This window comes from Electrona antarctica, assembly GCF_951216825.1.
Source record: "Electrona antarctica genome assembly, chromosome: 3".
NCBI lineage: Eukaryota > Metazoa > Chordata > Actinopteri > Myctophiformes > Myctophidae > Electrona > Electrona antarctica.
Window position 1 is genome coordinate 20475221 of NC_136808.1, and position 27190 is coordinate 20502410.

The 27190-nt window shown below is 44.5% G+C and overlaps 1 protein-coding gene across 4 annotated transcripts; it reads right to left on the reverse strand.

Annotated features, from left to right (window-relative positions):
• Positions 1 to 29: 29 nt before the first annotated feature.
• Positions 30 to 26941, reverse strand: tp53bp1 (tumor protein p53 binding protein, 1). 4 transcript variants are annotated; one of them, XM_079497883.1, is made up of 29 exons: positions 26165 to 26940; positions 25233 to 25320; positions 25068 to 25152; positions 24603 to 24670; positions 24359 to 24490; positions 24157 to 24211; positions 23787 to 23953; positions 22969 to 23080; positions 21970 to 22052; positions 21670 to 21851; positions 19853 to 21008; positions 18884 to 19003; positions 18183 to 18347; positions 17245 to 17311; positions 16675 to 16755; positions 14655 to 14759; positions 12193 to 12793; positions 11730 to 11798; positions 11203 to 11358; positions 10517 to 10677; positions 10047 to 10121; positions 7782 to 8185; positions 7229 to 7420; positions 6119 to 6313; positions 4552 to 4743; positions 4134 to 4228; positions 3679 to 3875; positions 728 to 864; positions 30 to 345 (listed from the first exon to the last, which is right to left on the reverse strand). In XM_079497883.1, the coding sequence occupies exons 1-29, from the start codon at positions 26468 to 26470 to the stop codon at positions 161 to 163; spliced, it is 5631 nt and encodes a 1876-aa protein (XP_079354009.1). In that variant the 5' UTR covers positions 26471 to 26940; the 3' UTR covers positions 30 to 160. The 4 variants fall into 4 exon arrangements, 3 of the variants coding, with proteins under 3 accessions (XP_079354009.1, XP_079354010.1, XP_079354011.1); XM_079497884.1 differs by having other exon boundaries at positions 10047 to 10118; positions 26165 to 26939; XM_079497885.1 differs by lacking the exon at positions 14655 to 14759 and having other exon boundaries at positions 26165 to 26941.
• Between the last annotated feature and the right edge of the window lie 249 nt (positions 26942 to 27190).

Sequence of the window (27190 nt, forward strand, 5' to 3'; positions counted from 1 at the left end):
TTTCTACAAGACAAAAATAAACATTGAAATGAGGACAACTGTCACAGTTTTATTCCATAAAAACAAACATGATAAATTATATACAACAGAAGCATGCAGTAGAACTAACTAATACTGGACATCTAACATAATCCGAAGGCCTTTAGGACGGTGTCAAGATTTATGACAAATGGTCATGGCTATACTGTGGTTTACTTTGATAGCCCTGACGTTCCCCGCAGATCAGACTCTGGATCAGCCACTCTGCAGACAGCAGCGGAAGTTTCTGGGACATCACACTCTTCTGGATGGACGGTGGACAGGCACGATCTGTGATCACCAGGTCAAACTTGCCCGTAGGAATATCTGACAGAAGAAACAAGATTTTTTTTTACCAACAAATATATATTCTCGTGCAGTGGTTCTCAACATTTTATGGATCAGAAGCCACCCAATCTGACCACTTAACACAGCAGGCAGCTTTTGCCTGCTATTCTATTCTGCTAGTCTATTGCGGCTTGGATCAATAAAACGAACATAGTATACTTTTGTATGTATTACAATGAGAACTCATTTATCAAGGTAAAGCCATTTAGACCAGAGGTCGAATCTAAAAACGCCTTATAATTCCTATTTGAAAAACTCAAACTCATTCAAAAAAGTATGTTACTGTGCATTGCAACAACAATCTCCAAAAGGGGTTTCCGGATTTCAAAGCTATAGCTACGTAGTGTAGTGCGTTTCCTACCAGGAGCATCCTTGTCTGCTTGGTAATGTTTCACAGAGGACGCTCCACTCAGGGTAAGCAACTGCGACCATAGCTCCGCTGGCTCCTCGAACACCAACAGGACCCGCAGGGCCTTGAATGGGGTTGCACGGGGATGCCTGTTTAAAAAAGAAAAGTTGCACACTGTACCAAGAACTTTAACATTGATAAAGGGTTTAAGTAAGCAGCCATGCCAGCTGATGTAATGTCTCAGTGAACACAAATAGTCAATTAAGCAATAGAACAGGAGGACCGTCTTAGAGTAGATGACATCACAGCTTTGATCAGTTACGAGGTTCAAAGCTATGATATTTAATTTATGCTGTACTTCAAGTTTGTTTATAATTTTAGATTGTACCTATACCGTGTGTGTGTGTGTGTGTGTGTGTGTGTGTGTGTGTGTGTGTGTGTGTGTGTGTGTGTGTGTGTGTGTGTGTGTGTGTGCGCACGCACGCACGCACAGTAGGTATAGCATAGGGTTTTTCAGACAAATTTGTAAGATTTAGAACAGCAGTTCTCAAAATTAGCAGATAACATTTTTGAAAGATCTTGAAAATGTTTAATTTTGTATTTGTTAACACAAATTGCACTTCTGGGGGTCCCTGGCACAAAAACATTTTCAGATGTGGGTCCACAGCCAAATGCATATCATTTTGGGGATCCTTTGCACGAAAAGCTTGAGAACCACTGACTTAGGCCCAGGCCACACCACTCTGGATCTTTTGCAAAACGGATATTTTCGTCCTCCGTTTTAGAAAAAATCCCTGGCCATACGACAGAGATATCTATGTCCACACCCAAACGCAGAAACGCATTGAACACTGGATAAAATCACTGCAGTAGCAGGTTTCAATTGTAGGCTATATTATATTTGATTTTATATTTACACTTATGAGGTGCCAATCATATTTTTTATGAAGGAATAAGTACCGCATTTTAAAAGCCACCTAAATTGTGAGTGGAAGTATATGTTTCTTTCATTGTCTGTCAGCATGTCACACTATGTGCGTAAATCTCCAGATCCCGACTCTCGACTTTTCTCTCCATATAATTTAAAAATGATAGACACTTTACCATTGCTCTGGCGACCTGGCAAGTCCTGCACAGAAATTAATAGCAGAGTCAGACCTATAGAAGTGTCCACAACCAGTTGTGAGCTTGTAGAGTGGCTATATTTTAGGCTAATACAAGTTCACGCGCACATTGTCAGCATGTAGGAACAGTGACATCATTGACATGCAGTCAATGGTGCGCCCTAAACATGAGAGAGATGTGCCATAATGCGCACGCACGATGCGATCCCATTCACACCTCTCTCTCTCTCTCTCTGCACCCTCTCTCTCTCCTCGCATGACCATGATGCAAAATACAGCACGATATAGTTTCACATGCGGCTATGCACACACCACGCATAGACTTGTTGGTGTAGGCTACTGCGCAATGGCATTTGGCCTGGGTCCTTATTGGTAGGTTAATATCCACAGTTTATCTGTAGCGGTCCGCAATGAACCCATTGGCTTCGCACTCGGCACCAATACAAATTAAACTATTTGAATAAAGGTTGTACACATCAGTGAAATTAACCTCTGGGAAAATCCCTAATTGAGAGTGTAGACCTAGCAAGTGCACCACAGCTCATATAGGCTGCATGGCTATATGGGCTTGGGCACTACCCTACCATCTCTCTATATCATTTGATGAAGGCATATTAAAAACATGACTTGTACACCCAATGAAAATATAAACTTCACGGAATATATACCACTTCGAATTATAACAATCGGTTGAAGATTATCTGAATATAGCACGAGTCAAATCTCAACCTCTTTGCGCAACGGGCCATTGCGCTGAGGACTGGGCTGGCAGTGTTTTTTTTTACCTATACTTGTGAGGACCTCTGCTTGACAAGCTGCATGTGGGCGGTGGCGGTGACATCATCGTTTCTCAAAAACTCCGTTTCGCATGACTACACCGCTCCACTGATCCGGATATTTTCGAAAATCTTCACTTATTTATCCGTTTCAAAAAACCTCCGTTTGAGTGGCCGAAAACGCCGTTTGCGTGTGGCTGAAAGGCCCAAACGCACAGAGAAATGTGCGTTTTGCAAAAGACCCATATACGTGTGGCCTGGGCCTTAAGGCATTTGTATTATCGGCCTCGGGTCTCAAAGGGTTAAGTGGTTAATCATTTTAACGATGTGACATTCAATATGACAGTCACACAGGCAGGCAATACAAGGTGTTTCTCTGTTCGCTTTCAAATCCGCCGTGGCGCCAATAGCAAATGATTCGCACCGAGCCAATCGTACTGCTCAAACCGACTGCTGTAAAGATCTTAAAAGATGATTGGAGGCCTGGGCCGTGGCTCAGCGGTCCAGGCACCTTGGCCGGTAGTCCAATTCTGGCAGTGTGCCGCGGGTTCGACTCCCTTTACTGCATGCATGGCTGAGGGAAGTAGGGGTGCTGGGGGGGCTGGAGCACCCCCCTCCCCCCAGGCACAGCCCCCCCTCGGACGGGAGGGGGAAAATAATAATAATTTTAATTAAAACAGATTTCTGTTACTAGGCTTAATAAATATGCTGTATCACAGTATCAGCACCTTATCCTGGTTAATTGCCTGTGTCAGTTTTCTCATGCGTGTGGAGAGGGAAAGTAAAAGCCACTTTTCTGCGCGAAAGTGAGCGAAAATGCGCGTGCACGCGCATTTTGCGGCTCACGCTAACGTGCGCGCACCCCCTACTGAACGTTCAGCACCTGCTAGTGTAAACATCTTCCCGCGGCCCTGACTGCATGTCACCCCCCATTTCCTGTCAGCCTACTGTCTGTCCCTCTATAAAAATATAGGCGAAAGCCACAAACATAAACAAAATGATTGGAGGAGCATTGCACCATTGTACTATAAAGACCATGAAGATGATTGGAGGATCATCGTACCATTCTACTATGCTGTCATCAGGGCCAATGCCAGCGGGCAGAAGGTAGTTCCTGTAGTTGAGCAGCTTGTTGTCCTTGCAGCAGTCTCGCACCCACATGTGGGACACACAGGGCACGCCGCTGGCCACACACTGCAAGTACTTACTGGTACGACAGTGCTGGTCGGCGATGAGCAGGCTCTGATATGCTGCCTTGCACTGGAAAGGAACGGCGTTGACAGAGGGATCAGTTCAGTGTCAGAAAAACAATACACATTTTACTTCCTCAAACTTGAGCTGATGTAGCAATCATGCCATAGAACCTTACAAAGTTGTCAACAGAGTGAAGCCTCATTTTATACTACTCAATGATGATTTTTATTTAAAAAAAAATGTAGTGTTGGATAAATTAATCATGCCAATACACCTGATTTGCATGCCTTAGAATGAAGTCCGGTTCCACATGGCAGCACCTACCTGCTCTTCGTTGAAGTCTGAGAGGATGAATCCTCCTCCAGCCTGCAGCTGGGACTCCGTGTAGCCTCTGTGGTATGGAGCGGTCTCCACGTATTCTAGTGAACGATATACAATGTCATAAGATCAGTGGTATGGAGCCGTGTCCACATTCTAGTGAACGATATACAATGTCAGATCATCAGTGGTATGGAGCCATCTCCACGTATTCTAGTGAAGGATACGTCATAAAATCAGTGGAGGGGCTGCACCAAGTGAATGCTAAATGGAGCACTGAAGTCCGACGTAGTTTACGCATCCTGCCTGGATTTTGTTTCGTTTTCTCCTCCCCCCCACATAAAGCATCTTTGGGTACTTAGAAAAGCTATATATTATTATTATAATCACATCAACCCTTCGAGCCAAAGTGTTTCCTTCTTACCTTCGTCATCATCGCTAGTCAGCTTGTTGGACAGCCGGTCACACTCGGAAGACGCGGTCAGCATGAAGGCAAACCCCATGAAAAGAGATGCATTTTGTGGCAGAGGACCGTGGCTCTGTGCCAGCAGGTCAGTGGACTGTCCAGGGATCTCTGGGGCACTATCAGACGTGTTAACCACACCCACACGTTGAGCTGAGGACAGGGAACACACGTGTAAGATAAAGCAGAAAACCTCGAACAGTAAGAAATCTGGTGGGGATTGGGTATTGAGCGAGTCATTTAACATAGTGAGTGGTTCAAAGCCAAGTACACCAGTGTAGAAAAACACCTCCATCTTGGCACACGTGGACCAACACCAGAATAATACTAGTAACTGATTAGTAGTTACCAGGTCAGTAGAAAACGGAACCAGCAGCACAGGATGGACACAAGCATATATATGGGAGGTCAAATGTAATGTCAAAATTACATATATAAAAAAAATGTAGTTAAATACCAGTTCATCACACACAAATAAAATGATCAAATCTGGTTACAAACACCTGAATTAAAACAACGACAAAATGCAAGGTTGGAATATTGTTTAATATAAATAGACTGATTTGAAGACCTGTTAAAATGTATAATGGAGTTCATGGTAGACCTGTTAAAATGTATGGTGGAGTTCATGGTTAAAACAAGTCCATTCACAATGTTGCATAATAATGGCATGTATGTCACTTTTAGCCAAGTACCGTTTTAAAAGGAGCTTAACATTTAGAATGTAGCAAAATGCACTAATTTTGGGGTGCAGAGCTGCAGGCATCCGACATACCAAAGAGTCGCAACGCGTAACGGGTGATTTGCGCATGTCAGAATTTTCGGATAAACGTCTGCACCCCCTCATTTGTCAAACATGGCCCATTGTGACTCTGGAATCAATGTGCAACAGGTTGGCATGGGAAAACTTTAAAACAGCTGAAAAATGTTTAAAAATATATATATACTGGAAAGATTTTTAAGACTGAATAAAATCTCATACATCTAAAATCAAGTACATAATTAAAATGCAGCCCGATTAAAAGCCTTCATTCTAACCAGGCTGGGGTAAAAAGTTCTAGGCTCAGTGTGAAAATAAAAATAGTGAACTATGCGGGGTACGCCGGTAGCTGACTGGATAGTGCATCGATATTCAATAACATATTTGCACCGTCCCAGGTTGTATACTGGCTGGACAGCTGCAGTTATCTCTCCAGCTAAGCCAAATTCCAATACCCCAAATCTCGGCCACTCGCTCACTCACACTCAGTCACTCCAGCATGGTGGTCTTAAGGTGAAATTGGTGACCTGCTGAAATATGTGACAATCGTGTAGACAATCACATGTGGTATTTAGGCCCACATGTAACATGTCAGTTATGTGAAGTCCACAAGATCGTCACCAATTTCACCGTGACACCGCCATGCTGGAGTGACCAGGAGTTTGGGTATTGAATTTGGCTTCAGTCTACTCTTCGGTCTCTATCCTATCTAAATATAGACAAAAAAAGATCACAGTTAAGGCGAGTCAGTCGGAAGGGAAGGCATACCGGCTCTAGAGCCCGCCCCCCTGCGGCCTCTCTTGGCCGGTGTGGTCCTCCTCCCGTCGTCCTCAGAGCTCATGAGCTTCCTCTTCCCAGAAGGCCCCGGGGTGCGGGCGCTGGCCGACGAGTTGGAGCTATGGTTGGGAGTGGACTGGCCTCCTGGGGTCCCTGTACGCCTCCTCTTCCCCTCCACCAGGTTGTCTGGAGAAAAAACAAAAATCACAGCATTATAGACTGGCACGTTCTTAGTCCATTTATATGTTTTCTGTTTATTATGGTCTTGAGTGATTTGTAAATATGGTGATAACAAAGTGACATGGGGACAAGAATGCTTTTGATTTTGATTTAACAGTGTCTATGGATGTGACCAACTAAAGCAATGGGCAACTAGAGGTCGCTGTTCAAACTTCACCATATATTTTACAGTGGCTGAGAGGCTAGTGAGGCACAACAAAGAGTGCCTCCGACCTCATGCCAAAGCCTATTCGGTATTTAAGTCCGACGTCATTTTGTAGTCCAAGTGGCACCAGCTCCCATTCGCTTCTCATTGTAAATAGCAATATCTAAACGCGTGAATCTTTTTACAATAACGTTATTTTTCAGAAAGAAAGCCATTGAGGGGGGCATATTTAGAATGTGTGCAGGGTTGAGTACGTTGAATCTAGTTTGCATTAATACGATCTCTAATGGAGGACAGCCTGTCCTGTGACAGCCTGTCGCAGCCAGATTTGGGAGACCAGCAGCTTTGTTGTTGCAAGGAAAGCGGTAAAATGAGACTTTAGTGGTTGTTTTAGTCTCAGATTTTGTCCGACGGAGGGACACAGTATAACTCTATGGGGAGGGACACAAAAGCGACACAAACAGTAGGACCCGGAAGTATCTCTGGAGGGGGCGCTTACGTCACGGCTAAAATACTCAATACCGCTTGTGCAAGGACACGCTGTGATTGGCCAGTGCACTTTCCTTTTATTTGTTGATGAAATTGTCATTACATTAATTTAGTCATAGTTTTAGTCATCATAGCTTAGTTTTTAATTAGTTTTTATCATGCTTTGGCATAAGGTGAAAAAAGGTAGACGACAAACGAACTGAACTGAAACACTGCGTCCTTCTTACCCAGGCTGATGTCAGAAGCCTTGGCCAGGGGACTGGAGGGCTCGTACGGCCCCAGACTGTGCTGCTCCCTCAGCTTGTTCCCCTGCTCCAAAGACAGGATGATGGTGCTTCTGTTGTGCCACTGTTTGTTCCCCTCCCTCTCCACACAGTAGAACAGCTCGTGGTCCTCAGTCTTGTGGCCCTTCACGGTGCCTACACACAAACACACAAAACACCAACAATATTCAAGATACACTCAGTGATTCAGTATCTTGGAACGTAAATGACCAACATAACCTTTCATCCTACTCCTCCCGCCCAACACTCCCCGCTGACAAGTGCCGCCCCAGCCCGTAGGAGTACATGCAATGACAATTATCTCCCTCCCTGTCCGGCTTCCCTCCCCCGAACACGGGCCAATTGTGTTCATGTAGACGGCCGACAAAGCCAGTTGGGCAAACCGCACCACGGTGGATTCGAACCCACAACCTCCGTGGTGGTGGGCAGGGACTTTACCACTGGCCCACCCAAACCAATTTCAAACCCACCAAATTAAGATTGTGTTGCGCCTCACCTATGCTGAAGTACTCGCCCTCCAGCAAGGCGGTGACCTCCGTCTCCAGGGGAATGGGGTCACACAGGAGGATGTCCTTGCCCAGCACCTCACACTCGTAGCCATCGTCGAAGCGCAGGCGGAACCTGGCCTCGCCCAAGTCTCTGGTGATGCGGCCTGAGTAGAAGTAGTGGTTGGATGACCACTTGGCCACCACGCGCAGCCCCACCAGGCTGCTGCGGCCAGCCGAGCCCCCCTCCTCCGGAGAGGAGCGGAGGGAGTCGGACTGGCTTGGGAGCTGGGCGTCCATGGGGCTGTCCGGGAGCCCCGGGGGACTCACCAAGCGGGTGTAGGGCTCGTCCTCGGACGAGGACTGGGGCAGGCCAGGGGTACCGACCCCCCGCATTCCGCTAGTCCCACCTCCCCTTATTTACAGACAACAGAATGGGATGAAAGTTTAACTTCACACTGAAAGCTTTAAAAAAAATGAAATGCAGATGGAAATGTAATTGTTTTACTACTACTCAAGAAGAGATGATTAGTGAAAAGAGGGAAAACCCTGAAAGTGTTTTGCAGGGATAGTGTCTAAAAAAAGAAAAAAGAAATAGTATTGTTTACAAATAGGCCTGTCACAATTAGAGATAATCGTAATAATTCTTTGTATAATCGTCATTATCGTTTCCATGTTAGAAATGTAAATAAAATAAATAAATAATAAATAAAAAATAGTGGACATTTTTTAACTTTGAATTCATAAATGTTCCAATAAATGTTTATTAAATCGTCAATTGCAATTGTTTGAGCGACACTCAATGGTCTAGTAGTGAAATGTCCTAATGGTGACAGGCCTAGTAAGTACAAAGCGAGCCCCCAGAAAGGACTCACCTGGACGGGGAGGATCGGGACGGAGGTCTACCCCTCCTGGCCCTTCCTCTGCCGGTCTGAGGGACGAGGGCCCCCCGGGACGGCGGGCTTCCAAAACCCCTGTCCTTAGTGACCGCTGACCTTGCCCGTTGCCCCCTGTGACCCCTCTGTTGATGCCCACCCCCCCTCCTGGGGATGCAGACACACAGAGGGCACAAATGGAGCAAGTCAGGTTGCCCAGAGACACTGATCTAGGGTCACGTACACATTCAAAGCCCCCCCACACAGCCCAGACGAGCTATGAGGGGTGCCTTTTTGACCCTAGACGTGTGCCTGGGGGCAACGTGTAACCGAGGCAGGCAGCATTCAGTTAATCAGAGACTATGTATTAAGGAACTGAGATATTAGTAGGGATGGGTATCGTGAGAATCTTTATAATAACACCGCTCATCGATACTATTACAAGCTCTCTGTTTGGGATAAGGGATCTCTACACCAGTCGTGCTCAAACGTTTTTATGTCAAGGAACCTTACATTTATATGCATTTTTTAGAGCTAATCTGTATATCAGCTCTGACTAATCAGGAAACGGTACCCATCCCTAGAAGTTAGAAAGTTGTAAAAGAGTGTTCTACGTATCAGCATGCAACCAGTGGACAGAGACCAAGCAGAATAGCAAGAGTGAAAGTTTACCACACACACTATCCTATAATTCAGTGGTTTTGAACCCTTTTCATATAAAGGTCCATTATTTATTCTGCATTTGAGCCACAGACCACTATTTGATGAGATGTGGCCTCAGACCTAAAACGTACGAGTCGTTGGATAAGATTTTGTCCACAATTCAATGCTGTATTGATGTGGTATCATTAGGAGAGATAACAGGCAAATGTTGAGCAAAATAACAATTCTTCTACATTCTCCAATGGTAATTCTGGTAAATTAAGTAATGCAGATGTTTAACAATAATTTAACTCTTAAAATGAAACCAAATAGATCTGTATGGGTCAATTTAGTTTCATTTTACACATCTTTACAGACCCTTCAATGACCACTGGTTGAGAACCACTGCTATAAACGAATCATATAAAGCATAGCGGTGGCGGCCATTTTCTGGTTCCATCGTTCCAGACCCCATTCATTTTCCCCATAGACATTTCCAAAAATATTCATAGCAATTATTTTAAGCCTAGAATCAAGCCAACCAGGATCCTGGTGAATCATGACCATAAAACATTAGATTCTGTGAACTGGGTGGCTTGATTCTAGCTTAAAATAATTAATCTAAATATTTTTGCAAATGTCTATGGGGAAAATGAATAGGGGTCTGCACCAATGGCACCAGAAAATGTCCGCCACTGCTATGCCCTATAAGTGTCAGAGGGCGGTCCTAGGGCGAGGTGGAACCAGGTGGTACAGTACCTGCCCCCTCGGCTGGCCCCTCGGCTGGTGGATGGCATGGCGAAGTCAGCTCTAAGATGGCCACCGGTGGTGCTGCTGGTGCAAGGTTATTGTAGTTAACGAAATAACGAAAACTAAAATGGATTTTTTTTTCGTTAACTGAACTAAAAATAAACGATAACTAACTCAAACTGTATTGTGTGTTTACAAAACTTACAAACACCAACTGAAATTATAGAGATAATGTATATGAGATAATGTTCGTTTTTGGATGGTTCATCTGTAACCGAATACATTTTTAAATGCTATCTTTTGTTAGTTAATACCTACCTTTTTAATCCTGCACCTAACAAACTAAAACTATTAGCATATTCAAAAATAAAAATAATAATATCCAGCAAATCCGCTCTCAAAACTAACTGAATTAGACAAAAATATATTCAAAACGAACAAAAACTGAACTCAAATGATAACTCCCAAAGTGTTCTAACCTGGTGCTGGTGCCGCTGGAGCTGCGCTGCAGACTGGACGTCTTGGATGACGACAGAGAGCTGACGTCTGCCAGGTCACCAGAGGTCAGCGAGCTGACCGTACGGCATGGGGACACGTCACTGTCCATCACATGGCAGTCCACCACGGGCTCCTCGCTTTCCTGGACGTCCCACCCACCATTTATTTAGTTAGTTTGTCAGTTTCAATCTTTAGAATTAATTTTAATTTCAGTCGGATAACTCACAAATAGATTTAACCAATAGTTATTATAGAATGAATACAAGTGTGCATATAATATTTTATCTTGGCGTTCGGCTCTGCTCGGCACATCATCATTAAACATTCAAAACAGAGAGATAGATATACAACATTTTGTCAACAAAGGTTTATTTTGGCAGGCCTTGATGGCGGTGTAATGGTTGATTTTACACTTGGTCGTGAGCTTGTCAATCTGCTATTTTCAGGTTCAGAGTGCAACCAAACATAAAATGACTTGTCTTTTAGTTCAATATATTATGTTTAGTTTTAGTCACCATAGCTTAGTTTTTATCTAGTTTTCATAGGTGACAAAGGTAGTCGAATATTTTTCGTCATAGTTTTAGTCGACAACATGTCCCCCCGTCCCCCCCAAGTGGATTACTCTCCAACATTGGGGTGCACTGTGTGTGTGTGTGTGTGTCATTACCTCAGTGACCTTACGGTCCACCTCTTTACCGTCTTCGTAATACACGTCCGTTATGATTCGGGTAACGGTGGTCCGCACTTCCTGGATGGTGCGCACGTGCCTGCGGTGGGCGGGGCCACTTCCTGTTCTTCTGAAGGAAGGCGTATCTGCTTCACCCTGTCAGTCAAACATAGTGTTTAAAAAACGATGCAAAATAAAGCTCCCATTTATAATCCTATAGTAAAATTGGCCAATGGGAGGACAGGTCGGCCGGATGGCGGACGAACCACACAGTCGCGCTCATGTCACTATGACTCGGCCGTAACCATATGGAGGAGTTCACAATGCAGGTACACCCAAATATGGAGTGTGTTGTCTAACAGTCAATGTATCGTCATGGCAGCAAGCACAAATACAATCAGCCTGCTCCATATATGGAGCTCGGCAAGGGCACCAAGTGGCCCAAAGTCTAGACAAAACTCTAGATGCGAGTGCCGCGTAGCAACCCGAACCTCTAGTGAGAAATATCTGCACAAAGTTCTCCATACCCTGCTGCTTGGGGATCGGAAGCCTTGGGCATCAAGGCCAGGCGGCTGTGAGGCTGCCTTCTGAAAGCGCTGGAAGAGAGACCCACATAGACCACAGAGGAATCAAAAACATGTGTCATATTTTTGCCAATAGCGTAAAGAAATCGACCTAATCTCGATGTATCCACGTGAACATCAAAAACAACAGCCATTCTCCCCTCTGCCACTAGGGGAATTTGGCAAGGATAACCGCTGGCTGGGTAAGATCAGACGGCAAGTGCCACATCCAGAATGGGACAGACAAAAAATTAGTTTTTGAAACTTGAAGTAAGTTGTCTAAAGATCCACAAATATGACAGTCAACGGTTATTCCTTAAAATAATATATATATACACACACATGTGTCCGTACTATAATACCATAGATATAATATTATTTGTGATGTGTATCACCTGAACGTCATAACGTAGCATCTCTTATTTACCTTGCTGGGTGGACTGAGGATGATGGTGTCATTGCTGTTCTCAAAGCTGGTCTGATGGGACTCTGGCCTCTGTCCAACATCCGCCCTGGTCGGAGTGGACGGTTCGGGGCTTCCACGCACCTCTCTGTCCCCAGCCTGGGGACCAGGTGTCCTGGTCGGAGTGGACGGTTCGGGGCTTCTCACCCCAGCGACAGCGGCCTGGGGCCCAGGTGTCCTGGTCGGAGTGAGGGACGTTTCTGGGCTTCTCACCCCAGCGGCAGCGGCCTGGAGCCCAGGTGTCCTGGTCGGAGTGAGGGACTTTTCTGGGCTTCTCACCCCAGCGGCAGCGGCCGCAGCCTGGGGCCCAGGTGTCCTGGTCGGAGTGAGGGACGGTTCGAGGCTTCTCACCCCAGTGGCAGCGGCCTGGGGACCAGGTGTTCTGGTCGGAGTGAGGGACGGTTCGAGGCTTCCACGCACCGCTCTCCCGCCAGCGGCAGCAGCCTGTGAACCAGACGTGGACGGCTCCCTTCGTGGCGCCGGTGACGGCTCCTGATGTGGGCTGGCGGGGACATCCTTCTGGCTGTTGGGAAGGCTGTTGCATCCCAGTGAAGATCTCTGAGAACTGTAGGGGTGAAACCATTCATCCATTATTAAGATTGATGGAAAAATTAAGGACCACGCCAGTGGTCTGTTTGTTTTTTATGTTTATTTATTAGGGAACATTGATTTACAGTATACACACAATGTGCTTGTCATCCTTACATTGTATCGTCCCTTTGTTTTTTTAAGACAGACAAAATTATAAATCACCTACATTCAATTCAACAATAAAGCAAGTACGAAACAGGCTAGCAAAAACAGACAAACAATAGACATAGACAAATAAAAAATGAATATAAAGTAAATAAAGTAAAATAAAACTAAATAAGAAAAAATATTGATCATTGCTTATTTTTGCATTAGTTCATCAGAACAGTTCATCAGCTATAGCAAGACACATCAAGCATTCCCTTGTGTTTGTTCGAGGACCTTAACCAGCTATACAGAGACATATGCAGCATTCCCTTGCATTGGTTCAGATTAATAAGCAGCTTTACATAGACCTTCCCTTGCAATGGTTCAAAACATTTAAACAGCTATATAGAGACACATTAGTTAAGAGCAACCGATGGTAGGTGGTCGAGTAGAGGTTTCCATATTTTGGTAAAAATGTCTTCACTGCCTTTAGACCTAGCACTCATTCTCTCCATGGGTAAAATGTTATATATGTCCCGGTACCACTGTGCAACTGTTGGTGGTTTGTCCATAATCCAATTGAAAAGGATACATTTTCTAGCGAGAACTAGTAGTGTTCTGGTTTTTTGATTTTCGAGAAAGCCATTGGATCCAGTACATTTCTGTAAGCTAAGCAGTATGAAAATAAACTTGCGGTGACTTGAAACTTTTGAATATTCTGAAGAAATGGCAGATCTGGTTTAGAGATCAGAACAAAATAATATCGCAAGACCACATTGGAAACAAGCGTTTGATGTGTTCTCCTTTTAAGGTTTGAGTTGTATTGTGATTTTGTTCACATTAATAACGAGAACATTGTACCCAGTCTCAGTGTCAATATGGATGACCCAGTCAGGAATGATTTGCATACTTCTGGCATTGTTTCCCCGATAGCCACAGCAGAAGGATTACTGGAGCTGAGTAAAGGTGGCCTTACACTAGCCGATAATCGGGCATTTTTGACGCTCAGGGGGTGCCCGACCGCTCAAAGCGCGATCGTGATCGGCCCGATCCACATCAAGAATGTTTGATATTTGCTCTGCCCCGCTCCGATTATCCTGTAGTGTGTGGTGCTATCAGATTGAAAAGACTCGGCTAGTGTAAGGCCACCTTAAGAGGATCTCTGGGGGGACGTTTGGAGGAGAGCAGGCCACGGCCACCGCCCTGTCTGAGTCCAAGGTCAGCAGAGCAGATGTACAGTGTGAGGCCGGTTGGAGGATGTGAGGTGCCGTGGAAAGAGAGTGTGGGTGTTGGTAGAGGACGGCACAATTACAGTAGATGCTTTATGCCTTATGGCCAAGGAAATCAGCAGGTTGGAGAAGCAAGGCCTCTTGGTACTGTCTTTTGGTACTGTCAAAGGAGTAAGGACCAGTGTCATACAGGCTAGAGAGATGGAGTCCACGCAGGAAAGCGTACTCACGCCGCTATTAACCGGAGAGCAGTTGCAGAGAGATGAGCAAGGGAGAGAGAATGCAAAGCGACAGAGGGAGCAGGGTCAAATGGAAAACTTAAATGCTGTGGAACCGACACAAGGTGGTGCTGAAGGAACAGGAGGAGTAGGAAAGGCCTGGTAGAGAGGTGGGAGGCCACGAGTACCCATGAAACAGAGAGGCGGAGGGCCGCGAGTACCCATACATGAAACAGAGAGGCGGAGGGCCGCGAGTACCCATACATGAAACAGAGAGGCGGAGGGCCGCGAGTACCCGTACCTAAAAGTGCTGCACAACGTCATGAAGGAGCTGGAGACACCCTGGTCTTTGCCCGAAGTCCTCATACCCTCACCCCCAGAAGAAGGGACTCCCTGGGAAGGTCTCCTGGAGAAGGGGGTCCCAAAATAAGAGTTCTAATTAATACTAAGCTGCATTGGTTTGATTAATCTTCAATTTGTTTTGCATTGATGATGTAGTTCTTTTGGGGAGGGTCAACCAATGAGTGAAGATGTGTGGAACATAATTAAGTAGTGTGGCACTAATATGTTAAAGTCAGGGTTTAGTGTTAGCATTAAGTTGTGGATGGGGAGAGGGTGTGTTGTGACAATTAAAGATAAGTGCATATGAGACAGAACTATCCTATACGACAAAAGCGTTTTATTTCTGGTATCTTGAGACAATTCTATTTAAAGGTTTAGTATTGTTTTGAGATTCAGGAGGAACCATAACACACCATAACAAATGTGGCTGTAGCAGTCTCAGCGAATGTTGTCAAAAAAGTCGGTTATATTCTATAAAGAAAATCAATGAGGTGTATTGATTTTGAGTATTTACTTGTTGCACAGAGGACCTTATCAAAGTTCCCAAAATGGGAATTATGTGTTGGATAACAGAGAAACAATTAAATCAAAGATATTTTCATACTATTTGACCAAAGATATGACACCGAGAAGCACAATGACAAAAAGGTGTTTTATAACATCGGCAAGATTAATTGTGATAAATAATTGTGATTACAATATTCAGCAAATGGCCTGCTCCGAATGACCATGGCCCGAATGGGCACTGTGCTAGTCTTGTGAGCATTTAGTTACATAATTTGCACCTTATTTTATCGTAATTTTATAGTTAATCGATAATCACACACAGTTTAATCGTATAACTGTAATGACAATCAACTTGGAGCCTTACTGAGAACCATTGCTGGAAAATGAAGTAGGAGATTCAGGTTGACACCAGAATAAAACAAAGCATTTGCCCTAAAACTAATATATTTAACAACATGTAAGCAGTCTTCCTTCTCATAGAAAAGCTCTAGTGGAGAAAATAAAATTTTAGTCCTATTTTTATCAAATGACCCAATAACTAATGGTCTCCATGTGAACATTAAAATAAAATGGTATTAGTGTGTCTCTAATTAAGGTCACCATTAGCAATACAGCAGTGTAGCTCTAATGAGCGGAGAGAGAGAGCTGGGCAGTCTTCAACGCCAATGCATACACCTGGTATGCACGACCTTGTCATATTATAATGGGAGGGGGGCGAATAATGTAGTTTCTCATATCTCAAGGGTTTACAAGATTCCAAAAATAACTGCCCAACCCACCCACAGAATGAAAAGTAGGTCTCTTCTGCACCTACACCCCCCCCCCCTAGTGGATCTAGTTCAGTCTATTAAAATGCATTTCAAATGGAGAGACCTCGTCGTCATACTTGTCAAACTGACAGGAGGGACTAACGCGGCTTAATAATAACAACTGGCCGACACTCAAAACAATACAAAGAGGAACATTCCTCATTGCAATACAAAATGACCCAGAAATACACACAAAGAAATACAACTTTCAATGCCATTCAATGCATTCTTGTAGTAGCCAGCAGAGGATGACATTTTATTTTAGAGAGATCCCTTACCTCTACACAGGTAACCTGGATATTTTGATTTAGTTCTTTTTTTGAATAGAATTGAATTTCGTTTTTTAGTTTTAGTTGAACACAACACTGGTTCCAGTAACCTCTATATCAGAAGTTGGCTGCATGTGACAGTAACAGCAAAGCAGTATGAGCCCATCTGGTGCCGGTAGACACAGAGAGCTCCAGACAAAAGCTTTGCAAAAAAAAAGCCCACAGAAAACACTGCTGCTCTACAACTGCATCCCAGGGGAAACACTGGCTACATTATGCTGGTGAGTGGAAACCAATAATAAGGCACAACAATAAAGTACTGGAAATCACCTGACTCAATCGTGAGTATAAACACAGCCCTAGTGTGTGTGTGTGTGTGTGTTTGTGCATTTACCCCACAGGCGAAGGTGTGACATCATGCTGGTCCACCTCCAGCTGTCTGTGGACCTGTCTCACACGACTGAACACAGACGGACTGCCAAGGACACACAGAGTACTACATCAGCATCTCCCTACATATAATAATTGTGTACAGGCTTAGTTGATGCAACCTTCATAATATTAAACTACCGTCTAAACCTACAGTATTAAAAAATTACAAAATAAATATATGATAGCAACAACTACTCCGAAAGGGGTTCCCGTCTTGAAAGGTAAAAAACAAAACAAAACAAAAAGGGGTTCACATCCTAAATGTTTTTTTAATTTGACTTGCTTTTGGCTAGAAGCACACTTATCCTTGAAAAACACGTTGGCCCTTATCAAGCCAAATCAATTTGCATTTAGTGAAGCACTTATGTAGAAATGCAAAATACTCCAATATGAAACAACTCCATCTTGAATGCTGTGAGGGCAAAATAAACTCAAAGCCTGATATTCAACATCCATTTTGGAAATGGCAGGAGGAAGGGTAAAAAAAAAAAAAAAACAGGCAGTTGTGCATATAGAAATAGCTGCAGGTTACCTGGTTACAGCCTTGGCAACAGCGGTAACCTTGACAACAGATCCTTCCTCGTCTGACAGCGTTGGCTCTGGGAGGAAGATGTTATATTAGTGGAACACTGATCTGATTCTGAAATATTTTAATCGCTCTCGGCCAGAAAGAAACCTTGCCATCTCTTTTCATGCTTTTTCCTACATTAATGACCAATTTTATATTTCGCTTTGGCGTTACAGAAAAGAAGTGGGAAAATTGAGTCCGAACTAGAAGCTCACAACGTCACAATGAAACGCATTGTGAACTTGATTGAGTCAGATATACTGAACGACATATTTTATTTAGAAACTGCTATGTAATCAATCACTCTCTCTCCTGTCCATTAAATACAATAAAATATATAAATGGTACAGGCTATAATCGATTATGGCTAATCACGATGCATTGCTGAATAGATTATTTTTGACACTACTAATTGGAACACACCTTTTGTCCATTTTACTGAAATGGAAAGGTTTTGGACATACATGGTTTCCACCTGACAACAAACAAATAGGTAAATTATAAACTACTAGAGGTTGCAATGGATGCCATTGTGACACTTTTCAAAGAACATGAAAGCTGGTCATGATCAGGAGTCATCAATGTGTCTGTAAAGCCAAATTCCAACACCCAAAATCTCGTCCACTCACTTTTGATCATAAGACCCAATTAATGCGAAGTCTCCATGTTTTCTTCAGAATATGTATGACACTAGACTCGATAGACGATGATGTCACTGGTGGACGGTTTTCTGAACTTCCCACAGCCCTCTTATGACACACAGACTGGGTAAAACAAAAATGTGGTGAGGTGGTCCTTTAAGGGCTCTTTGTGTGTATATTATTATATGTGTGTATAATATTATTGTCCACTCATTTTGTATGACCCCTGGTCATGATGAGCATTTAGTGAAAGGTTCCTACTTTGCAGACAGAAATGCTCCGAGCTGCCCTCCTCCACCGGAGTCACCAGTTTCATCCGTAGGCTCAGTTTTCCGTCTCCCTTCTCCGCCGTGTCCTCCCCGGAGCTCTCTGCAGTCACCATGTCGCAGGTCGCCACTGACACATCACCCACAGCTGCTGGCTTGTCTGGGATATTTAATCAAACAATAAAATGGCAAAATGAAACATGGGTTTAACACATTGAAACGTTGGCTATTCAAACGTATCAGATGTACTCGCACAGCGAGCTTGTAAATCTGTTATTTTGGGAAAATCTTATGTGAATAATATACACAAATCTTCTCTTCTGGGGGTCTCTCCCTGACACAAAACCTTTTCAGATGAGGGTCCGCGGCCAGATATATCAATTTAGGGGTGCTTGGCACTAAATAGAACTACTGATTTAGAAGGCATTTGGCGAATCAGCCTCAGAACTGAATGGGTTAAGGTTTTAGTATTTACAAGGCAAGGCAGACAGAACCGTTGGCTATACAAGTGATGAGGATGCCATGGGGCAGAGAGTAGGACTGAGGCTTGGAGCCAGAGTCAGAGTGAAGGGAGATGGGAGAATTTCAGAACAGTGTGATACTCCACATCAGGTGACCAGGTTTGTTGCGGTCAACAGGGGAAGGACAACAGAAATGACCACTCTGTGCTGCTGTGTGCTGTAAAACAGAACTCACCAATGGGAGTGCTGCTGTGTCTTGGTGTCTGCTTTAACTGGTTGATCAGAGGGGGTGTGGCATTCACAGCTGGCCCAATCAGCTCCCCTTCTTTAGGAAGGGTGAAGTGGAAGGGGATTTCTGCACAAGGCAAACGGGACAGTGTCAGTGTCTCAGCAAACCGAAAGTAGCTTTATTATTGTGTTGTGAACCTTGATATTTTTTGTCATTAACCACTATTACACCTCATCTTTAAAAAAGTAATCAATAGAATAATCACCAAGATTGATAGTTGCAGCCCTAGTGCTGACCTAACACCTAACCTCACACAAACTCCTCTGGCTTTAAAAAGCTTCTAAATTAGTCTCTATAGACAAATCCAGAAACAAGATGCCCAGAACATCGGGATGAACCGGTGTTGTTTATGGCTGCTCCAACAGTAGTGGCAACATTAAAAAAAACGGAATGTCAAGATATCCACCGCGGTGGCTGAGACCAGAGCCATAGAGTAATGGTTGAGACAAAGCAGTGAAAGGTCCTGAAAGATACATAACGTCAGTCTTACCCAATACCCAAACTTTCTGTTTTATGAACACAAGGCTGCTGTATTTTATACCTCATACTAAGCATTTAAAGTATTTAATGTTGCCACTACTGTTGGAGCAGCCATAAACTACACAGGTTCATCTCGATGTTCTGGGCATCTTTGTAATGTTAGTGTTAGTAAAAAGCAGGTAAAAGAGTAACGTTTGAGGCAGACTAACATCAGTCACTCTGCCGTTCACTGTAGTAGACGAGGTGCGCCTGGTGAGGGTTTAAACCCTCGTACAGGAAATACGTAAGCTGCGACCATGAGACCCGTTTCTGGATTCGTCTATACTGCTATAGTAGTACTTGACCCACTCCCCTCACCTCAGAATGCATCACACTAATCTCCCCTTATGGGAAAAAACAGACAAACTGCAGTGACTGTGAGCACGACAATCTTACCTCCAGAGCTGTCACTGAGGCTCTTGTCTTTGACTCCCTTTGCTTCAGGCCCCTTCCTCTCAGTCTGAGAGAGGCTATTGGGAGCCACCCGTACCTCTTTAGACTGAGCCTGGGAACCGTGGCCGTTGGTGGACACAGACACTTTGCTTCCCGCTGGCTGAGAAGAACCGCTCCTCCTCTGCTGGCTCGATGACAACGCGTCCCCTTTCTCAAGCAGCCCGTGGCTTCTCTCACTCTCCGACACCTCCTCCCTCCCTTCCATCTCCTCCTCCATGGGCTCAGGGGACAGCAGCTGGCTCTGGGAGAGAGCCAGGCCCAGAGCCGAGGTCTCTGGCCCCAGCGTGCTCTCTCCTTCCTCCATAATCACCTCCTCCTCTTCTTCTTCTTCTTCTCCAGCCTCGTCTCCCAGTCCCTCATCCATCACGTCTCGGTCTAGTGACAGCAGCTGACTGGGAGCAGAAGAGGATGGTCCACGCCTCAGTAGCGACTGAGTGTTTAACGCGCTCCCTGTGACGTTAACAGAAGCCCTGCTTGACGTCTGAGAGAACACAGGCTGGGACATCGAGGTGAGACTGCCGCGCACTGCGGTGGGGGGGGTCCGCTGCACACGGCTGCTGGCCAGAGCGTCTACTTTGTCCGCACGGCTGCCCATCGGGCTCCCGCCACTGGCACGCTGACTTACATTCACATTTGTTACATTCCTAGCCGTCGGCGTAGATTCCTGCACTTGGGACCTCTGTGACGGAGCGCGGTCCTCCATCCCGGCACCTTCGCCACTGTGTTTTAACAAGTCTGAGGCGGAGACGGCTTTGGGTTGGGCCGCAGTTTTCGGGGAGGAGGAGACGCCGTTGCGCTCACTCCTCTGACTGCAGCGTGACATCATCACAGAGTCACTGGTGTCGATGCCGAGTGCTTCGTCCAGACCCTCTATCTGTGTGGCCTGGCTGTCGTCCTGGGACTGCTCCGAGGCCAGCAGGGCCATGGTGCTGCGCTCCGTGTTCACAGTCAACCGCAAGGACAGAGCGGACGGACTCGACTCAACGGAGGACCTCGGCTTCTCGTCACGCAACGATGCCGTCACCGGCTTCCTTTGTGCGTCTCGTGTAGCCACGCTACTGCTCGCAGCTTCCTGGCTCTGTGTTGCGACAAACACATCCTGACACACACACACACACACACACACACACACACACACACAAAACAAACAAACAATGCTGACTACCTTTTTTCACTGACAAAAACTATATAAAAACTAAGCTATGATGAGGGATGACTAAAAGTAAGACAATTCATTTTATGTGTGGTTGTGTGTGCAGGTGTCATGCTCTGAAAATAGCTGATCTACAAGATTTTTAAAAATCCACCCTGCACAGCAGATATTAATGAAGCCAAACTAAGCTATGATGAGGGATCTTGTTGTGGCATTAATGGGCAACTTAGTGTATTCTTTAACCACTTAACCAGTGGTGTCAAACTCATGTTACGTAATGCAGCAGACTGGGCAAAATGTGACTTAATGAAGCCCACACCCGTTGTTTCATGTCTCAGTCTCTGCTGTAACTAAACAATGTTTCACTAAATCCCTCAACAAATTTTGTTTTAAGATTACATAGTTAACAAGCAATTACTCCCTCTCTCACACACGTGCAGTGTCTGTATTTTTGGACAGCTCATAAAAGGCTATTTCCATGCTATCAGCACAGAAAAACTAAATGAAACAACCACAATTTACATTATGACCACCAGCTGCATTTAGAACGATAGGATATATTAAAGTTGCCCTTTAACAATCCCAGGATATAAAGTTATGTTCATACATGAGAGAACTCGGGCTGGGAGGGCAGAGAGAGCGTCTTATCCAAAACAAAACCGGGCGAATTCTGGGACACCGGAGTGGATGCGGTTGGGCGGGGTTTGGATACAGCAGCGGTTTCCATTGGCCCTTTTGACCCCGATTTGTTGCCTGTGGGCAGTGACGTGTCCATTGGTTCATCAGGACCTGGTGAATAATAAAAAATAAAAATATTCAACTCTATTCTCCAAATAATCACGTCCAGCACTGTCAAAGTCAGCAGTTATTGAAGCTTAAGGTAGAAGGTGAACAGGTTGTTACATACCTTCTTCAGTGGGTGAATTGGGGACAATAAAGGGTGTTTGGCTCAAGAAGTCCTGGGTAGGGGCCACATAGTCAGTAGAACACCTGGGGGGAGGTGGCATCAATCATTAGTCTACTCTAGGGTTGTGGTGGTTTCAAAGAAGGAAACGGGTATAACATGATGAGCAGTGCTTCTCAAACAATGGTCCGGGGACCAACAGTGGTCCTTGAGAGGGTTCCAGCTAAATCTATAAAGTCTCTGTCTGTGTGTGTAATCCACGTAACTCGAGAACTGTTCGCTCCACAGACTTCAAATTCGACACGCGCGTTCCACACCACCGCAGGGTGGAGTGGCCGGTGTCGAGTCGGTTGGACCCACGGTTGTCCAGAACCACCCCAAAAAGGCCTTTGCCTGGGCTCTTGAAAGGGGTCCTGCCAAGGGAACCATATATGGAGCTGGCCTGTTCCGACATAATTCTGACGTCTGCATAGTCTCCATATTTGGGCATGCCTGACAAAGCTCTCCATATATGGGCATAAAAGGGACACAGACATAATATCTGGGTGGGGCATGCATTTCCAACTTGCATCGTTCCAAGTAGGCCAGTGCCCAACGGGCACCGCTCTAGTTATGTAAAGTTGGTAACCAAGTGGACACTTATTAGATCATGTTTAACTCTTGAGTGTAAAATTAAACCAAATGCACCTGCAAGGGTCTATTTGGTTTAATTGTACGCTCTCAAGAGTACAATTATTGTTAAACATCTGCATTACTTAATTTACTACTATTGTCTACACAATGAGATAATGTAGAATAATTGCCTGTTATCTCTCCTATGGTACAAACGTCATTACAGCATGGAATTGTGGAGAAAGTCTTATCCAACAACAAGAATATATTCCATGTCTTGGGTCAAGTATCATCAAATGGTGGTCCGTGGCTAAAATGCTGAATAAATAATGGACCTCGATATGAAAAGGGTTGAAAGAAACCCATTGTAATAATGCTCCTGTGGCTTACTGGGAAAGACTCTGCTGCGCCAGAGTGCCCTGTCCAGAGAGATGCAGCAGACTGAGGGTGTGGGCCGGGGTCAGTGGGTGCAGCTCTGACACGGTGCTGTCCACACCAGCACCTGAGAAAGACCAGAGGAAAAGATTAGGAAACCACTGGCCTTCAGTCAACAGAGTTAGTATTGCGCTCTTCGCCAACGTACGGATGGCTCTAGGTTGCTATGAGACCGATAAAGCCCGAAGTGAAAACTCCTCTGTCATCCTCAATGTAAAACAGATATACAAAAATGCATTTATCTCAGATTAATTTCCCAGATTGCGTATTCAACGGCCCATAACAAAAGATGGTCTAAAGATGGTCGCGGTTGCAAAATGTATTTTCCGGGTGAAAGAACAGACACTCATCCGTCACTCTACATGGCATTTGTTTACTTCCGGGTCACATCTCAGGACCTGTGGGCCTTCAAAATAAGATTCTTCACTGAAATAACAGTGGCAGAATAATTAATTAATTAATACCTGGCAGTAAATGTGTTAATTAATGTTCACCAGGAGGAGAACACAATTGTTAAGCACATTTTCTCACACAACACACGAGTAAGAGTATAAAGAACTGAATCAAGATAGATAAGTATAAGAATTAAAGATAAAATATAAGATAATGAGCTGCAGGCCCATCTGCGCTGTGGCTTTCCTCATTATAGAATATAGACTCAAACGATGAGAAGGGATAACTTTTTAAAGCTGCCAAGCAAAAAGAACAACTGGCAAAGCAGCACTGATTAGCTGTGCACAAGGTGCTGCTGCTGTGCTACACCAATGACCCACCTGTCTTATCGGCAGCATCAAACAGGTCCTCCTGTGAAGACAGAACCTCAGAATCCTGGTGGTCCTCAGTGTTGTGACGACCCTGGGAGTGAAGCAGAGCCTGGACCCTCATTTCTCTGACCGACTGGAGCAGAGGCTCAGAGGAACTACTGGACGTCACCTCGGATCTGGAGTAAACACATGTTTTTAAATATTTGTATGCAATTTCAGCTTGTAAAATATGTTTTCCATCCTCACTGAGGAAGCTCTTAGTACAATAGCTTCGCTGTATGAAATGTTGCTACAGCTGTGTAGTTACTGTGTGTAAGTGTACATGAAAATATAATGTACTGAAACACACAGAGCACAAAACGACGAAGGTGTAGTGTACCTTGTTGATTTGTTATCTCGTCTCCCTGAAGCATCGATGCCGAACCTTTGCTCAACTGTTTAGGTACAAAACAGGTGTAAATCACATTAGTCTGTGTGCAATCCGTGAACATTATTGACAAAAACATTTGTACGCTCTCAAGAGTTATGGCGGTCTTAAAATGAATCTAGTCTAGATCATCTTAAAGCTAAATCATGGTCACCTGGCTTGCTGTGCCTCTGACTGTCTGTCTGAGGAACCATAACGTCTCCTTCCACTTCTGGGACGTCCTCCACCTCACCACCCAGACCCTGGCTCTCCGAAAGCTCAAGGAAACCAAACTGAGACGTTCCCTCTGAAAAAGCATGGATACAATTTTCAGTGGAATTAAGAAAACAGAAATACCAAGCACACACAGAACACCATCCATTACATTCTGGAAAAAAGGAGCTCAACTGGATTTTTACCTTCAGACTGAGCACAATGCGTTGTGGAATCTGCTCTAGAATCCATACTGCTGTACTCTGCTGCGCCGCTAAAAGCAAAACAGAATCAGAGAACTTCAGTATTTAACCAAATCCTCGCCATCAGGCAGAAACCTTGCATTTCCAACGCAGGACACGTTGTGAGCTTGTTTATCTGCTATTAACAAATATGAAAATGGTCACATATGTCATGGCTAAAATAGGGACGACAGATTTTTGCAAGTGGTTAGGTCTGTCTGTGGGGTTATCTATATATTTAATTAATACAGAGCTTGAAAGTAAATAATAGTAGCTACATTTAACCAATTTTGGAACACAGGTTATTTTGCCAATTTCCTGAAAAATAGCGGTTTTGAACTGTTTTGGACATACAAGGTTTCCATCGACAGCGATGAAATGCATCATTCATCACCACTAGCTATCAGAAAACACCTGGAAGCGTCATACCTTTTCTTATTTGGAAGTGGGCAGATGCTTATCACTTGACTTTCCTCCTCGCGTGCTGGACCGACATTAGTTGGCCCTGCAACGGCTAAAAAGATTATTTTTTAGTATGTTGGATTGACATACGATTCAAACAGAACCTCGTACAGGGAAATTAAAAGTGCAGACCTGGTCCAGACTGGCTGCAGCTCTGGGACCTCTCCAGTTGGCTGTCTATCTGAGAGGATCTACTTCCAGCTGGTGATGATATCAGTTCCTAAGAGACAAAAAGGTTGAACAACAAATATTGTTCAACAAAATGGAAAAATGCTGTGATTGATAACCTTAATACACATTCCACCTCGTTATGTTTATGAGAGCTGCCTGCTGCCCAATTGTCAGATCAGATGATAGCACAGCATGACATGGACGGATATTTTTGTATTGAAATGCCTTAAAGCTGTACTTGTTTACAAAATGCCAAACTTCATGTAATATGACTGCATAAACTGTACCATGAATAATTTAAATAAAGTATATTTAAAAAGGAAAAACACGGGACAAGCGGACAAACACACAAACTCGTTTAGCCCTCCATACACAACAAGCAGAGGAGAAACAAACCCTAGAAAGAGTACTACACACTCTTTGATGTCGCCGCGACGCGATCACGTGGTGCATGGGCGTGCTTCAGCAACAAAACAACGGATTCAACATTGGAAGTGGAACTACAGCAGCATGGAACTAGTTAACAGAAGGAAGGAGTTCTCTTCTCTCCTCCTAAACGCTATGAACAGAGCTAGGAATGGTGTGGAACTATTGCTGGCAAACATTACATTACTTCCGCATTGTTGTTGTTGTGCTCTGAGCACACAGTAACAAATTGCACATAAATTGATGATTGAATTGAATATTGGATGAATATTCATCGTAACGAAGACATGCCTCTCCAACGGACAATTAATCTAAAGCCAGATAAATGTGCCTTTTATGAGTTTTATCGACAGTTTTCTTTGCGAAGTTGTGCAATCGATAGCCTACAATTTAGCAACAGCGAAAACAACATTCCAGATAGTTATCTTGCAGAAGTTACAACGCCGTAATGACCACACTCTACTCACCAACACGGGGCTGTGGGATGTGGGCTGCAGGCTGGACAGGCGTCTGGACAGCAGCGCGCGGTAGCTGCTCTCCGGGTCGTCCTGATCCATGAGGGCGACCACACTGTCCGGCTGGGAGTCCTCCACGATCAGACACGGGTTGTCCGGCTGGGGCAGGCTGGAGTCCAGCTCACTTCCGCCGGGATGATCCATGAGTCTGTTCAGGCAGGCAGGCAGGGCCACAGGAGAACCAAACGGGGCGTGCAGATGAGATAACGGTTGTATTAACGGTCGATGGGGATCGATATCAGTCTGCACGATCAACATGCATTTATCCACAACACATCAACTGCCATTGATTTGCACTTGTGTGCTGTTTAAAGGGCTAGTCGGAGCTAGCATGTTAGCTCAACAATGTTGTCCACTTTTCTTTCACACAATGCACTGCATGCTCCGCCCTCCAGATCAACCCACGTTTCCAATCGGTTTGTGTACAGAATTTATACGTCCATCATGGTATGTACTCCGTGCATGCAGTCGTACACTGACTGCAGTGATATGACTGAACTAATCGACTCCTCTCCACTGCATTCTCTCCATCGAACCAACCAGGAATGTATATCATTTTATTAATATCTACTTCACACAGGTCCCAAACAAATGGGTGGATGGATCCGCCCACCCGTTTATCATCACAAACACAGTTTAACATATTGCGCGGCAAAACTGTCTGGAAGGGATTTGATTGGTCCAACAGCAACAAGACGTCACACGTCAGTCAACATGAAACATGACCACACTGTCTTTTTTGGCCCATGACAGTGGGAAGCACATTAATGGCTAATAATAATATATGCCCACCGTACAGATTCATCTTAAAATGATCTTGAATCCCAACTAATCATTTCTTCAGTAGTGCAGCTAAAGAAACATATATAGACTTCTCTGTTTCTCCACTATGCTCAAAATGTAACACGACAGAGGGCTCTCTAGGACATCTTTTTTGGTCGTGCCCCAAACTAACAACATTTTGGAGTGACATCTTTA